Source organism: Polyodon spathula, chromosome 21 (genome assembly GCF_017654505.1).
Source record: "Polyodon spathula isolate WHYD16114869_AA chromosome 21, ASM1765450v1, whole genome shotgun sequence".
Lineage (NCBI taxonomy): Eukaryota > Metazoa > Chordata > Actinopteri > Acipenseriformes > Polyodontidae > Polyodon > Polyodon spathula.
In genome coordinates, this window is record NC_054554.1 from 21,995,806 (window position 1) to 22,009,315 (window position 13,510).

At 36.1% G+C, this 13,510-nt stretch overlaps 1 protein-coding gene across 1 annotated transcript in view; it reads left to right on the plus strand.

The window, feature by feature from the left end:
• Positions 1-2,751: 2,751 nt before the first annotated feature.
• LOC121296301 (ras-associating and dilute domain-containing protein-like) overlaps positions 2,752-13,510 on the plus strand; it is a 66,022-nt gene continuing 55,263 nt past the window's right edge. Inside the window, exons 1-3 of the mRNA XM_041221691.1 lie at positions 2,752-3,562; positions 7,423-7,746; positions 9,250-9,485. Coding sequence (XP_041077625.1) covers positions 3,435-3,562; positions 7,423-7,746; positions 9,250-9,485 — 688 coding nt within the window. The 5' untranslated portion in view covers positions 2,752-3,434. The remainder of the gene's footprint in view (positions 3,563-7,422; positions 7,747-9,249; positions 9,486-13,510) is intronic.

Here is a 13,510-nt window from a genome sequence, read left to right on the forward strand (position 1 = left end):
TGTTTTTGATTCATGATGATCGTTTTAAAAATTGCTATTTTGAGATTTAAGGACCACCATAAAGACCTTAAATCAAATTAAAAAATCCTAATGTAATTACTGTAATTCAACCACTGTAAAACTATCTTCTGTAATTCCTGCGTTGGTACTGTAGAGGGAGACATTTAGCTATCTAAAATTTGTAAAGTTCATTAATGAATTGTATGCAGGCACAGAAATGACCAAAAGACCACATTTTAAAGAAAATATTTTGAACATACTGCTATATGTGTATATGTGTGTGTATGTGTATATATATGTATATATGTAAATGCATTTTACTAAACTTTTTTTTTTTTTTTTAAATGTATGTATTTATTGTTTTAATTATTATTTTTAATTCACACACACACATACACACTGTCAATATGCATGCACGGTATTTAGACATTTGTAATCGATAGCTGTGCGTTTTGCAGAATACCAAATTAACAGAATACTGTGTTCAGCTAGTGCTAGTAACTAAGTACAAATCTTTTTGTCAGTTGTGCAGAATCATCACAGCTGGAAATCGGAAGCACACTGACTGACTCTGCATCCGGAATCTTACGTGCAGTCACAGCGCGTATGTCTCTTTGATTGTCGTTCAGAGTACAAAATGACAACGCAGGGGTTCCTAATTTAAGGTAGAATTCAGTTGTTCCTTGGCAGCTTCATTTTATTGTCTAAGCTAGTTTGTAATTTTTATACTGAGAGAGTTTGTCCGTTGGTAAAAAACACCAGGTTCAAAGTATTTTCTCTTTTCATATTATGCATGTTAGGTCAAATCAAAGTTTATGTCTGAGTCCCAAAGCGTTGTTCAATATCGAACTATATAATATGAAAAAGTTGTTAAATACTTCGTGTAGTACAGTCAAGACCGCTTGATATCACTGTTAATAGCACCCGCCTCATCGAAATGCTCTTTGCTTATTGGTTATACTCTGGTTAATATTACGCCCATTTAACAGATAACTTGCAACCCAGCTTAATATAACATTGGTAATAAATAAAAACAAGATTATAATGTTTACATGTAATTTCCTATACAGAACTACATGAAAAGTATTGAAATGTTCTGACACGGTAGCACAGTGCAGCGTCCAGAATACTCGTTACTGTTTATTGAATATACAGTGTATACATGTAAACATTTCTGTTATCAATGCAATATCCGGAGCAAAAAAGCCATTTGTTGTATAAATACTTGTTTTGTTTTGAATTGCTTATTTTTGCCAGATTATTGATTCACTGCTAATTCGTTTTTAAGTGAAATGAAGAGGGTTCGGATATACTTGAGTCATGTGTCCTACCGCATAAATGTATGTGATAACATGGGTTAACGGTTATTTTGGGGGGGTTGCTGGAATTTACATAAAATCAGGCAGCTCGTTGGTCCACAGGAAGTCTCTTTGGTCCACAGGAAGTGTCTTTCCTCTGCCTGTTCTAGCACGTTCTTGTAAACTGTAGGTCTAGTTATTCCACAAAGCAGGATGCCTTGACTTAGTAATTCAACTCTAGAACTAGCAACACATCTATAAAATATGTTATGTTATACGTCTCCAAGGTTTCAATTACCATTGCATACTGTCTCTGCATTAGTTCTATTTTTAGTGTGGTTGTCGATACACTTCTGAAGGTACAACACTGGCCATCTCTTTTCAGGCAGACCTTCACGCTGTGAAGAAACTAAGGGACAGGTGAATGATATTAAAATCATCTATTAAAGAGCACTCAGTCCAGCACAGGAGGAGGGGTTAATAAATGTGCATGTGTTGTATTCTACCTTCATAAATGAAAAAGAAGGTTGGGTCACTGAAACGGGGTAATGGAGCTAATATTGAACAACAATAGACTGTAATACAATGCTGAAGATGTAATAGTACTTTATAACAAAAATACATCAAGTTTCTTGGAACTTCTACATAGTGAGTGAGTCAGACAGACATGCAACCGAAGGATCCCAGGTTTAAAATGACAGGAGTTCAAATCCACTACAAACAACACAGAGTCTGAACTGTGAGCAGTACCCCCAGCCGCTGGTTTTTGGAGAGGTGCATTCCTTCACTTACTGGTCCTGGATGGGGTGGAGTTGTATATATCCCTTGTAAAAATAAAGGGGACGTTTTGATGATACCCCTCCTCTCACGACATTTCACAAATTAAAACCGAACTCATTGTGTCATTGTTTTCTACAGCGTTTATTTCCAGTACTGGTACACAGACGTCAGGACCTGTTTTAGGTTTGACTAACGGTACTTGAAATGTGGTGATAGAAAGTTTTTTGTTTGTTGTTGTTTTATTTAATGTATTCGTTTTAATACCAGTAATTGCTGTTATATTTCTTTGGTTTCACAATATAATAACATAGCAATACAGCCATATTGCAAATATACAACGAATACACCATAAAATAGTACATAGTATAGCTCTTCCCGTATAACTTCGCAGAATTAACCCACGCTTTTAATGCTGGATGTGCAGTATTTATTGTTCCAGTAATCAACATATTTGTTTATACTGTAGCTATAAAGAAATTCAATAGTAGTTTCCATGGCGCTGTCGCGCTACTCATAAATTTTAAACAGACAGATATGGTTGATTGCAAACACAACATTCAAACAAGTTCAACACGTTCCTCCCTTGTCAGTGAAAAGGGGAGTTCTCAAATCCTGCAGTGAGTTAGCGATGACGTAAGGGTGAGGATAGAATACAACTTTTTTTTTTTTTTAATACAGTTCTTTCCAGTATAGCTAGCACTTACAGCGCAGTGAATGGAGCTTTCTGTTACTTGCGAGTACTGGAATTCAGAGCTTTGGGGTCTACGAATAGGTTAACTTAAATTAGAGAACTTGCACAATTTTTAGCCTTTTGACCAGCGAGGGGAGCCAACTTGGAAACTAAGAAGGATATACTAGAATACGCTTTATTATAATTATTGTTGTTTATTTAAAACATTTTTCGCGAAGAAGGAAATTAGACCGCTTCATATATTCTGTATCTTGTAGTGGGGTATTTTTGTATTTTAAAGAAGCTTATTTACTCAATTGCTTTTTGATATTTGTTTGATGATGGTGCTGACTAGTTTCTTTTTGAACATTAAATAATTTGAAAAAAAAGTCTGCCAGCCATCACAACTTGATTGATGAATGCTTATTGGTTTCATTTACTGAAAATTAAGCAGGGTATGAAAAGACCATTCTCCTTTAGCCAGTGGCTGATTGTTTCTCTGTCTTCACTTATTGAGGACAGTCACAAAAGCAGAAAGCAGCAGTAGTCGTAGAAGCAAGGAGTTCGAGCGTCACCTGCAAAGCTTGTGTTTGTGGGCAGTAAGAACAAGACAGACAGCACTTTTTTGTTCGGCATGCTAAAAACAGGAGTGTTTTTCAGGCTCTAGGAGACAAAACCAAAAGAAAATGTTTTCAGAAGAACGGAGTAACACAATTTCTAAACAGGCTTTGAATTTTCCTGTTGGTTTATTGATTAACTCACCGAAGAGGAGACTGGCGAAGCTGGGCAGAAAACCAAGCAATGGATCTGTGCAGTGAGTAATGGGTTAAGTCATACATTGGGTTTAGTACAACGTGGTTTGTAATGTCGTATCCATGTATATTTAGCCTATGACGTAACGTTCTTGATACAGTTTATCACCGTCCTCATTTATTTAAAAAAAATGCAAATTAGTAAACTACATGTTGCATACTCCTACTACTACTACTACTAATAATAATAATAATAATAATAATAATAATAATAATATGCTTATTCGTGTTTTGTTTACAACAAATGCTTATTAATGTGCTGCATTGAAATTGTTTTGGAGCCTTACTACTGTGGGTTCGATTCATTAAATAAATCCTTAATGCATGAAGTTGCATTATTGTAAAAACACGTGGCAATTTGTTTTTTTTATATTATTCATAACTCGATAAATTTAAGGACACGTGGTTTTTGCAAAATATATGTTTTCTTTTTTCACATTGCCGTGGGTTAATCTGTAAATAATTAGGACATCACAGTCTCCTCTATTGCTTTGGCATTTGGAAGATGGAACGTTGTTGAATATATTTTGTCATGACAGTACTCTCCCGCACATCAAGCCACTTGAAACTTCGAGTTGGTGGGTAAATATATAATTGGATTACTCGCTGTTAGGATGATGTTCCTATTTTTACTGTAGATTTAAACGCTACAGTGTTTGACTTGTGGAAGCCTCGTTTCAATATTACCCAAAATGTGATTTTTACGTGTTTTAAGTTATACAAAAAGTATAAAACATAAGTAAAAATAAACATCTGTATCATGTCTTAACGTCCCAGTTATACTGACTGATAATGGTAGCCCTCGATGTGCTGCAGAAGTTTGACATGTGTGGTCCAGTGGTAAAGAAACGGGCTTAACCAGCAAGTCCCCCGTTCAAATCCCAGCTCAGTCACTGGCTGGTGTGATTGAGTAAGTCACTTAACCAACTTGTGCTCTGTCTTTCGGGTGAGACGTTGTTGTAAGTGACTCTGCAACTGATGCATAGTTTACACACCTTATCTTGTAAAGCGCTTTGTGATAGTGGTCCACTATGAAAGGCACTATATAAAGAATATTATTAGATAACTTGTCACATTAAGATTATCTACTTTTTATTACTGAACTGTATATTAGAAAATTGTAGAGGGTGCTACAGTCACGAGCAGAGCTGCAGTCCATTCTGGTGGGGTAGGTGGGTATCATCTTATATCATATATCACCCTAAACTATATTCTATATGGAAATGTAGCCCACAGATGTGCTGGTCCATAGATTAAATTGACACTGTCATATCAGTACTTGGTATGTTAAAGAACATTAATACATTAGCAGGGTGTTACACAGTACAAGAGTTGGATACAAAAAAAAAACACTTGCCACAACACTGTCAATAGGGTGTAGGGCCACCATGGGCAACCAGGACAACACTGATTGGATGAGAGGAATACCTGATCATTCCTCATTGTTACGAACTCTGGTCAGTACTTTTGAGACTTCTCCTCACAAAACTTCAGTCATTTCTGCCGTCTTGGGTACGGAAGCACCTGCCAAGCGAGCACTTATACATAGTAATTCTACCCAAATGTGATGTGTGTGCTGTAGTCCGTTTTTGACCTTTGTGTAAAATGTGGTTGGAAATTTGATTGTGGATGGCAGTTTGAACCAGCAGCAGCCTTTGCTTTATCCCTGTTCAATAACAACCACGAAAATAGGATTACATTGCATTTTTTTTTTTTATTATTTATTTTAATTTTAAATATAAAAATATGCTCCTCCAGACCACTCTAATGTATTGCATTTTTAGAAGCATTTAATTAAAAGCTTAATTTGGGATACCTGGTCCTATTTTCATGAAGTATTAATTAAGAAAGCTGAACCATTAATTAAATCAGGTTTACCAAAAAACTCGATCCTTTTACAATAAAACAAGGCAAGCATAAGGCTCTGTTGTACAGTCTTCATAACTTGAGAAGGTAGAAGCAGTTTGCTTTGAACATTGTGATAGAATTTTACTGTCAGACACTGCAATCTGAGTGTTCAGAGCAGATAGTAGTAACATGTGTGGATATACTAGGCCCCCGTCACAGAACTCTAAGGACCGTTCTATGGAAGGTCTTGTTAAGATTAAGGTTAAGATTGTTTTGAGTAATTAAATCACGTTTACAGGTGATGAAACCCTTTTAGCTGTTTTAAATAGTTTTTGGATTATTTTATACTTGCTAGTTCACATGTTTTAAATAACTGCTTATAAACATTCTTCAAAAACAGTCGTAAAAAACATGATCTGCCCAGTTTTGTAAATTGGACCCACTGTTTCACTGTTTCGCTGTTTCGGTGTTTCAGTGTTTCACTGTTTCAGTGTTTCACTGTTTCACTGTTTCAGTGTTTATTTAGATGTCAATTTAGATCTAAATGGGACTATGTTAGTGAGTAAAAGAAAATCTTTTTTAATCAGACTCTTCCCAAAGCCTTCAAATACTACTGCAAAAATGTCTGTGCATATTATTATTATTATTATTATTATTATTATTATTATTATTATTATTATTATTATTATACACAAAGTCATTTAAGCATTGAGAATATTAATAAAAAGCAAGCAGCATAAACTATAGACTGAAAACTAATACTATTACTAGTAATATAATGTATACCTGAGGCTCTAAATAAGGTACCAGGACGATTAATTGATCAATTCATGTTTTATTTAGTAAAAGTAACGGTGGCACTACACCTTAATGAAATAATTTAAATATGTTCTGGGTTAATCTAATTTTTGTCAGTGAGTTGTAAGCAATCCACTTTGTACATGGCACAGAACTGATATCAAATTTGAAGCAATAAACAGTTTGTGTCAAGCTAGTTTGATTTTCATGGACATTATATATTTGTTTAGTCTAAAAGGAATGTCAGCAGCTTCCTACGCCCATAATATACATTTCCTTTTAAAATTGTTGCATGGACAATAATTCATTCATTGTTCATGTGTTCTAGTGTAGAATTAGTTCTTTCAGCCAACATTGTTTAAATTAAATACAAAATAAAGCCCAGACAGCTTTTTATCAGAAAAAAAGAACAAATGAATGCATTGCAAAAATGATTTACTAGAATCTTTTACTCCAAGCGCCAATATAAAGACACATTTTCTTAGTGGAATATAGCAATTATAATGGTAAACAGCTATCAAGAAAGAACTCAGCAGTTAAGGTGGCAGTAAAATGGTTGTTTTGAATAGTTTATAATGGCTAGGCATACCATTAAACCATTACTTTCCTGTCTTAAAATCTGCCTTTTCACTTGCTTTAAAAATTGCTGTCAAACAAGAAGATTGTATGTAAATCACAACAAATTCCACCAATGTGAGCTTTTAGGGTGTTATGGGGGACCCTTTTGTTATCAAACTGTGTGCATGTTTCATTTCCATTACAAACCATTATAAACCAAAATTTCAGATCAATCAGAAGTTTTACAGTGTTTTATAGAAACATCCAAAAAATAAGCAAGAAAACATGTACGACTAGAAGGTTTTTGTCTAGCATGTCATAAATGTGTGCTGCAAATTATTATGCTAAAAGATTTTTTAAGTCCGCCTGTGATGTTTTGGGTGTAATGGATCGATCTGGTAAAATAATCTGCAACATACACTCTATATCCCGGCAGGATAAGCGTCAACCGGATTTTATTGTACAAATATTTAGTACTGGGAAACCAGCTTGTATTGCATTTATCTGAAGACGATTGACCTGTGAAATGCCCCAGTAAATCTAGGTTTGGCTTATCCTTGTGGGGTTAATCAAAGCTCCTTAGTGTTCTTAAGCTTAAAGTATGTTTTGGGTTGTTTTTTTGGATTTGGTAAATATAGCATTATTTCTTTCCTTCTAGGTCAAGTTCTTCGGATACAACAACAAGATCAAACGAAAGCACTGGAGTACGACAGCCGGCAAAAAACAAAATCCGAAGACACAATCGCCTCTCCACAGTTTTCAGCAGGAGCCCACACTTAAAAGACAATCAGTCCGATGAGGACTCCACTGTGGCGGACGGAATTCACCTGACTGACGACCCCTCGGAGCTGTCAATGCAGATCTCCGCACCTGGGATCCTCAAGATATTTGGCAATGAGATCAGTACAGGTGCAAACTATAAGAGTGTGCTTGCTACCTGTCACTCCAGCGCACAAGAGCTGGTCAAAGAGGCTCTCGAGAGGTGAGTTGTGTTTCTTATATAAGTTATCTAAGGGATTTTGGTGCTTGTGAAAGACTCTGGACCAGTATAGCACAAGCAGTGGAAATGCCACAATCTCCACAATTCTGTCTCAGCTGGCTCAAGAATTGTTTTTCCTCAGTTTTCTTACCTCTTGCTTACAGTAATGTCACATTTTTCCATATACAGTATCTGGAAGACTACTTATCCAATTGTGATGTTATTTGGTATTAGCATTATTTAGCATTATTTATTGAGAGTATTATATTCTGAGATACAGTACATTGTGGCGTTGGTCTTATTAAATTGGTTTGAAACTTAGTTTCAAGTACAGTCTTGGGACGCTGAGGAAGTGCAGGCTGTAATTTCTCTGCGGGCAAAAATATAGTCAAACAAAATACTGTACAGCTGTACCATACATACATCTACGGCTCTCTTTGCGCTAGCACAGCATTTTTTTAAGCACCCAAATAAAAAACAACTAGAATAAACAACGAATACCCTTAAACTGTGGCAAATCATATTTGTAAAACCTTCTTTTTTCCCCTTCAACGGAACTAATTGCACTTTAGTAAGTCGATATAATCAGTAAAATTTGTGGATTATAAAGAAATTCCTAAATATATTTACAAAATTTAGCGATAAAAGATACAGCTGTACAGTTGGTATATTAATCTTTGAACACCATTTGAGTGCAGCAAATGATCAAAAGAGTAAAGTCCCTAATTTAATTGTTGGATACCAAACACTGCCTTGCAGGGTTCAAGAAAATTCCAACCTGTCCAAATTCTTGGATTACACTACACCATGTAAATGGGCTGTGTGCTCTGAGTCTGTAATGTATTCAGTAGTTTGCTGCGTCACATGGTTGGTTAATTATAGTTAAACCACACTTGTGGGATATCTAAGAGTTTGATTCAGGGCTTGTTAAATGTTTTATCAAATGATGTAAATCTAAGTTTAATAGATTAATGGCTTGTTTCACAGAATCCTATTAGCACCAATCTAGGATAACTAATACCTGTAAATATTAAGTAGTCCAACATTAAACCGTTACCATTTAAACTATCAGACACATGTCAAGTGCAGAAGCAGACTTGATTTGGTGTTTGTTATCATCTTTATATTTTACTTTCACATTGATTTTGACATATTCAGTTCCCATTTAAACATTGAAACCTCCACAGCTTTAATTGTATTAGTGCTCCCTTGTTATTTCATGATTTGATCATTCTTGAATTCATGGTAAGGCCATGTCTACGATAAACTGTCGTGTTGTATACTTTACTGTATAAAGACCCATCACTAATTCACTGTTTTCAATATTTCACAATTTTGTTGATGTATAATCAGAGAGTGCAATGCAAAATAATAAAAATAACAGGATTTAAAGTATTTTATTGAGGAGTTATTTTCACTGTGTTTAAAAAGCCATGCTGTGAATAAGGAAAACAATCTAAACATAAGCGCCGTGTTGACTTCCTTTCTTTCAACGTGCTCTTCCAGGTATTCTCTGGACAAGGCCGAAGCTGGAGCCTACGTCTTGTGTGACGTGATTGGCCGGATTGGGGAAGAGCACCAGTGGAAGACGGAGTGTTTCCGGGTGGTGGGTGACAATGAGAAGCCCCTCATGTTACAGTCTCTCTGGAAGCCCAAGGAAGGTTTCTCCCGGCGCTTTGAGATCCAGAGGAAATCCAGCATGGAGGAGAAGGCCGCAAAGGAAAAAGATACAGTCACAGCAGGTACACTGCCTACACTCCAACTAGTATTCGGACAGACTACCAAATGCAGAATGGGCTGGTGGGGTATTTGTGCCTAACTCACTCAGACCTCATACCCACCAAGAGCTTTTCAATGCTTGATAACTTATGTAGCGTAACTTAATGGGGCAAAGCAGATTTTGAACTTGAAATGCAAAAGCAAATATATGTGTGCATGTCACCTTACAATATATTACATAAATTGTAAAGAGCCATTTCTGCTGTGATACCACAGCCAGACTTGGCTGAAACTCTTTACACACTTAGTAAATTAGTATAACTCAGTTGTTTCAGTGTCTTATTATCTGGTACACCAGAGTGGAACCATAACCTGCCCCCCTGCAACTACCCCTAATCAGTGTAATAAGCAATGGCGGAAGAAGTGGAAGATGGTCCCCGGTGCAGGACCCCCCCCCCAAAAAAAAAAAACCCTGTAAATTTAACCCTTATTTACAAGCATCAAACATACCAAATCAAGTGTTCAATATTGAACTGTATTTAATTGTCAGAATGTTCGCAAGTGTGAAACAGTATGTAATTTAATGTAATTTATTTTATTTTACGTACATCTTTACATCCAACACTACACTATTTTTAAATCATAACCAAATAGGTTTAATCACTAACCCTACAGGCTTCCCCAATTCTGCGATCACAGAAAAGATTACAGAATTCACAATTCTGTACAGGCATTTGGGAAAAGTTTATTATTATTATTTTTAAATCAGAAATGCAAGCATGTTGATTTGCTGTAGTTTATTTTGGTGCCCACAGCAGCACCCATCAGCTTCCGTCTAAGCTACAGGATGAATCGTGCACACAGAATATAACTGCAAATGACTGTGCTGAGTAGTACCCCAAAACCTTCCATGAAGACGTGCCTCATACCAGCCAAATATAAATGCAAATAATATTATCATTGTTCAAAAACAAATAAATAAATAAATAAAAACTTTAGAACCCTCTGGGGCCCTCTGATTGTGCGGGCCCCAGTGCAGTTGCAACTGCTGCACCTGCTATTGGTCCTCCACTAGTAAGAAGTGCATCAGTTAGAAATACACTCATAGAATAAATGTTGCAGATGTATTCAATGATTAGAAATGTTTTTGAGAGCTCTATTGAAGCTGTGATTATGTAATGGCTGAAACAGAAAATTATATGCAACAGGAATCTACAAAAGAAATGTTATACTCATAGCAAGTTGTTCATTAAGTCATATTTAATACGTATTGTTTATTGCTCTGTTGTGTTCCTCCTCTAAATTTGATTTAGACTTGATTTCATACTGTACTGCACATATAGTGTTAGGGTTAGGGTTAGAGTTGGGGGGTTAAGTAACTGTGAAACAGGCATATCATTAAAGAAGTATGTTTTAAGTAACAGTAATGTAAGGCTATGGATCTTGCTCATTTGACTATGACCACAAAATCATCACAGTAGTACTTTTTTACATCCTCTTGTCTGGTTGAAAACATCCAGGGCCTATACCAGTCTTTTTATCTTATATGTTGTTTTTGTTTGTTTGTTTAATCAAGCCCAGTCACAGATGTACATTTTCTTCTGTGGTTCGATATGTATACTCTCATGCTCTTTGTGACGCCAGCCAGAAACTTGTGAAGTTTATGTAAGATAAGAACAACACACAGGAACTCAAAAACTCTTGAATGTGTCTTGAATGTGTCTGATGGCCTGCTTATCTGTCTGTTTGCTTTGGAAATGTCTTTTATGCTGGCAGTTCAGGGTTTTTAAGTATCCCCCAGCACTTTCTCACAGAGGAAACAGAATAAAAATGAACCTGTTAATTGTTTTTCTTTTCATCTGCGTTCAGAGTAAGGCGCTGTGTTTGTGTTGGCCTGCTGCTATTGTATTTAAGGGGGTTGAGTAAGACAGGGAAGTAGTTAAGCAATAATAATGAACTTTTATTTTACTTCATAAGCTTGTGACAAAAAAAGGGTTGATATTATAACAAAATGGCACACTCAATCATTACCTTGGCAAGAACTTTGTTTACATGTGCTTTTGTGAGACTATCATTCTTAACCCTGGAAAAATATTAATCTCATATGGGAGTAAGAAGTGCAAACTCCCAACAATAAAAAGAAAAGTCAAGATCTTTCAATGAGGTACTTCAGTATATTCAATGGAAATTCAACTGTTCTGTTCTACGAAGAGGCAAGAAAAGAGGCAGCAATCTGATTGGCTAACATGTATTTAAACCAGTGCAAATAGGTTACATTTCCAGCAAAGAACGATTCTGCCTGATTCACTTGTCATCCAATTTTCTTTGGGGGTATGGGCTACTTAACTACATTTAGTTTCACCTCATGCAGAATAATACCCTTAGCTGTGTGGATATTGGACCATATTTGAACACCATGTCATGTGTCATTGCTTTCATAGTACCTCAAGGAGAGTTACAATTATGAACCACTGGTAGAATGCTACAACAGTGGAACATTTACATATTTGGACATACCAATAACGTTGGTATTGCAATGGACCAGAAGAGACTTCATGCTGAAGTAAAGAACCAGATGGACACAATAACCGCATATGCCTTTGAGAACAACAGTACCTAGAACCATTCAGACTGACTAAATATAATAGAAGATTAAGAGTGTAGCTATATATCCTTATATACTAATGAATTAAGTGGTTACTTATTTAAAGTGGCCATAAATACAGGTTTCTTTGGAGTTTAATAAAGTTTTCTCAACCTCGTACTGCAATATCCAGGTATCTTTCTTATATAAGCCACTGGGATTTGTTTATATTGCTTTAAGTATCTCAGAGCTTGTGAGTTTGAGTGTTTTTTTTCCAATGTGGCTTTCACAAGAGACGAGGAAGCTGCCTTTTATCCACGTGGATCAATCGGTATAAGGAAAAAATTTGTAGTTGGTTGTTGCACTCTTAAGGAACATTTTGACGACAGCTAATTACCACCTGTAATGAAAACCTGACATCAATGGTTTGCTATAAATAGCAGTGATTCTAGTATAGATCACGGCATACAGAACCATTTGGTTCCATTGTATTAACTTGTAGCTATCATTGTTACATGCTCTTACATGGTAACTACTGTTGAAAGTGTTATTACATGGGGATGGCCCGTGACATGCTATTACTATGTAATTACACCAGGTAACACAATGTTACTCACATGGCCTTTACCTTGTAATTACACAACAGTTACCATGTAAGGTCAGACATGTTATTACAACACGTTATTACAACATAAATACATGCTATTAATCTGTCATATGCCCAGGCTCTTGAACTTCTTCCTTGTCACTTTTTAGAGTACACACTCCCTTCACAGTTATAATTATATGTATTAAAATAATTAAAAGTGATGTATATTATAGGGTTATAGGACAGCGTCTGTCTGTGTAGGTGAGTAATAGCGGCACAGATAAAAGTGAATGGACAGAAGATGTATTGTGGAATACTGCAGGTGAAACGTGTGCTATAATGAGCTGAAAGTCTGCAATTAAGCATATGTAAGTAATAGTAATTATTGTAATCGACAAGGTCAATTACTGTACCTACAGACCACCACATTAATTTAGAGCATATATGGAATGACTGCTTTATTCAGAAACTCTGAGACTGACTGAGACCACGAAGCTTATAATACGTTTTGTCCAATTGACCATGGGTTCCATTTTAATCATCCACACAATGTTCTTTAACTTAATCCATCTGGGGTTTCTTTAACTGTTGTTAAAACAGACCCCCATGTGTCCTATGGTATGATCATCGTCTGTCCACGATTTATGTGAAACTCTTGGTTTTCCCAAGGATGTTGCTTTGGAGGCAGATCAGACTGTACATAATAACACCCCACTTGACCCGTATAGAGTCATGTGTGCAGCACAGAGAGGGAGTGTGAGGATCAGGAAATTAACTTAAATGAAATGAAATTATGGCCATCCTCTGGGGGAGGCTGGCCCCACATCTCACACAATCATGGAGCAACATTGTACAGATGTATATATGCACCTGTA